General features: G+C 45.3%; 1 protein-coding gene across 1 annotated transcript; it reads right to left on the bottom strand.

The window, feature by feature from the left end:
* Positions 1–688: 688 nt before the first annotated feature.
* Positions 689–1,549, bottom strand: LOC149266071 (uncharacterized). Its single transcript, XM_089407050.1, has one exon. It carries the CDS (start codon positions 1,547–1,549, stop codon positions 689–691), a length of 861 nt encoding a protein of 286 aa, XP_089263176.1.
* Positions 1,550–2,864: the final 1,315 nt, after the last annotated feature.

A 2,864-nucleotide genomic window follows, 5' to 3' on the forward strand; every position in this document is an offset into this window, starting at 1 on the left:
CATGTTGTATGCTTGTTCCGCTTCATGCATTGCTGTGCTGGTCGTCCTGTTACCCCTCCTTCTCCTGGTCGGCGGCCTGTTACCTTCATCTGCGCTTGTGTGTTGCCGGGTTTGACCTCTTCCCCCCTGCTCCTGCTTCTTCCGCCCTCTTTCTTTGCTAACATGCCTCGGTCCCCTGCTGCTCTGGCCCGAATCGAACTGTTTCCCCTTGCAGGCTTCTTCTTGCATGTAATCCATCTCCTCAGAACTCTCTATGTCAATTCTCACATAATTTTGCTCCGGGTGCCTTCCCTCTACCGCTTCCTTTCCTTTTTGGCTCGCTATCCTCTTCCGGTCACTCATTGTCAGTTTTTGGGCTCGCTGGTTACTATCTCTCTTCCAGAATTCCTCTGTTTTCTCCAACTCTCTCGTGCTACTAATGCCTGCTCTTCTTCCTTTGTTTCCCCTTATACCTGTCTCGCCACCTTTGCATGAATGATGGGATTTCTTCCCGCTTCGTCTGGCGTCTTTACTTCGCATGATGTCTGTTGTCATGGGAATCGTTTTTTGCTTTGGGCGTCGTCCCTGTCTTGCTGCCAAATCATTAATTCCTGCTGTCCGTGATTTGAATGTGCCGTCCTTTTGTCCTCTCCGATTTTCCGCCTGCTCTTGCCAATTACTCCCTTTCCCGATCCACGCGGGGTAAAGATTATCCTTGTCCTGCATCATTAATATCACTGCCAAGCAGCTGCCTTAATCCTTCCCATTTCGCCAACGTGGACTGGGTTGTCCAGCTGTCATCTATTTTATCCATTGGTTCCTTGCACCCCCAATTTGCCAGGCAATCAGCGGGTCTATTACCCTCCCTTCGGACATGCGCAGTTATTTTGTAATCGATACCTGTTAGCATCTCTCCAATGTCCCTGACTATGCTGGCACTCCTCCAGCTTGTCACCACTTTCTCCCAATTCTTCCCTTGAATTAGTTTCCTGATCGTCTCGATGACCAGGGTGGAGTCTCCCTCGATTTCGACCTTCCTGTATGCATTTCGTCTGGCAATTTTGAGACCTTGGTAGACAGCCATAAACTCTGCCTCATTATTGGTCATAGTTCCTCCATTTTCCGCATATATCCACTCTGTTTCCCCCTGTTCATTTCTGAAGATTCCGCCGAACCCCGCTGGACCCGGGTTTCCTTTCGCCGCGCCATCAAAATTGAGTTTCACAAACCCTTCTGGAGGCTTTCTAAACACTGTCCTGCTTTGATTAGCTAAAGGTTGTCTCTGTTTAGTTCCCCGATGATATATCATTCCCTGCTCTAGGTTCAGTTTCTTTAAGATGGCTGTCTCTGCCTCCGATGTTTTCCAGTCCTCATCATCCCAGTTCTCCGCTAAAATTGATTCCCGAATTTGACTTAGCGTACGCTTCCACACCTCCTCCGGCCCTGTTGCCTTCCCTCTGAAAATGCGGTTGTTTCTCTCCTTCCACAAATTCCAGATGTTAAAACCCGCAGTGACACTCCACGCTTTTCTAACTATTTTGCTATGGAATTTACCTTCTCCCCAATCCATTATGGTTTGAATTATGTCATTCGAGTTTCTGTTTGTTGTGGAAAAAAGATTTAACGTTTTTCCCCATTGGAATTGCGCCACTCTACAGCCGTTAAGGATATGTTCCTGCTCTTCTATAGCAGATTCACAGAGATGACATCTGGAAGGACCATAAAAACCTCTTTTCTGAATTCTATCCCACGTTAGAATTCTCTTTCTACCTACCAGCCAGGCAAATAATTTAACCTTTGGCCACCATTTTGTTCTCCAGATCTTTTTCCAGATTTGGTCTTCCTCTCCCTGAACTTGATGGGTTTTTATTTTGTAGGCCTCCTTGATAGTGAATATCCCTTTTGTTTCTTTGCCCCAACGGAGTATGTCTCTACCTTCTCTGCTCTTTATTTTCCTAGAGTCCATTTCCTTTTTAAAGGTTGTTTTTTGTTCTTCAGTTGGACTCCTTTCCCATTCCTCCAAAGGTTTCCAGTGTCGCCATTCCTCATTGTCTTGCTCAACAACCCAGTAATCATTAACCGTGATCAGGTTTCTGTGCATACCTATTCTTTGGAGTTCTTGCATACCTGGAAGATTCACCATTTTTCCTCGTTGTTGCCAGGCTTCATCCCAAAACCTTGTTGTCTGTCCCCCTTTGATTTCCCAGAATATATTACTGTCCACTAAGTCCCTGTTTTGAATGGATAAATTCCAAATATCTGATCCCCGATTCTGGAAGAGGTTCAGTTATGTTCATGTAGGCACAGATTCTAGCATGGGTATTGTATTTGCCTTGCTTAGTTGATTCAGCCACTTTAACAAAAGATCCTATTGAGTTTCCAATACCTTTAAGGATATCCGGATTCCAGAATTCTGATGGTAGGCCAAAGAGTCTTATCCATATTGGAACAGCTAATAGCTTTTCCTTGTCTGGGTTGTAGCATTCGACCCAGTGTCTCATGAACAGCCCCACATTATTCATGAAGTAGGGCCCTTCCTCAAATATCCGCGTCCTATCTTCTAGATTAGAAAATATGATCGTGAAAAACCCCTTCGCTCCCAACATGACCTCTACATGGCCTTTTGGTTTCCATTTCAGATTGATCCACCTCATAAGATCTTTCTCAGCTGGCCAGTAACCTATGAATTTACAAATCAAAGCATAATCTCTCATATAGGTTCTGTAGTTTTCTAATTTATTGGGCGGGATTACGAACCTTGGTGTGTTCGTTGACCTTGGTAGGCATTTGCTTTGGATTCCTGCTCGTCTTTGTGCTCCAGCTTCTGAAGTCTCTCCTGCATTGGATCGATCTCCTTCGTCTTTCCTTTCTTTCCTTGCTTCGCC

The sequence above is a fragment of the Pinus tabuliformis genome, chromosome 6, assembly GCF_031772625.1.
Source record: "Pinus tabuliformis cultivar Carrire ecotype Pingquan chromosome 6, CPIR1, whole genome shotgun sequence".
NCBI lineage: Eukaryota > Viridiplantae > Streptophyta > Pinopsida > Pinales > Pinaceae > Pinus > Pinus tabuliformis.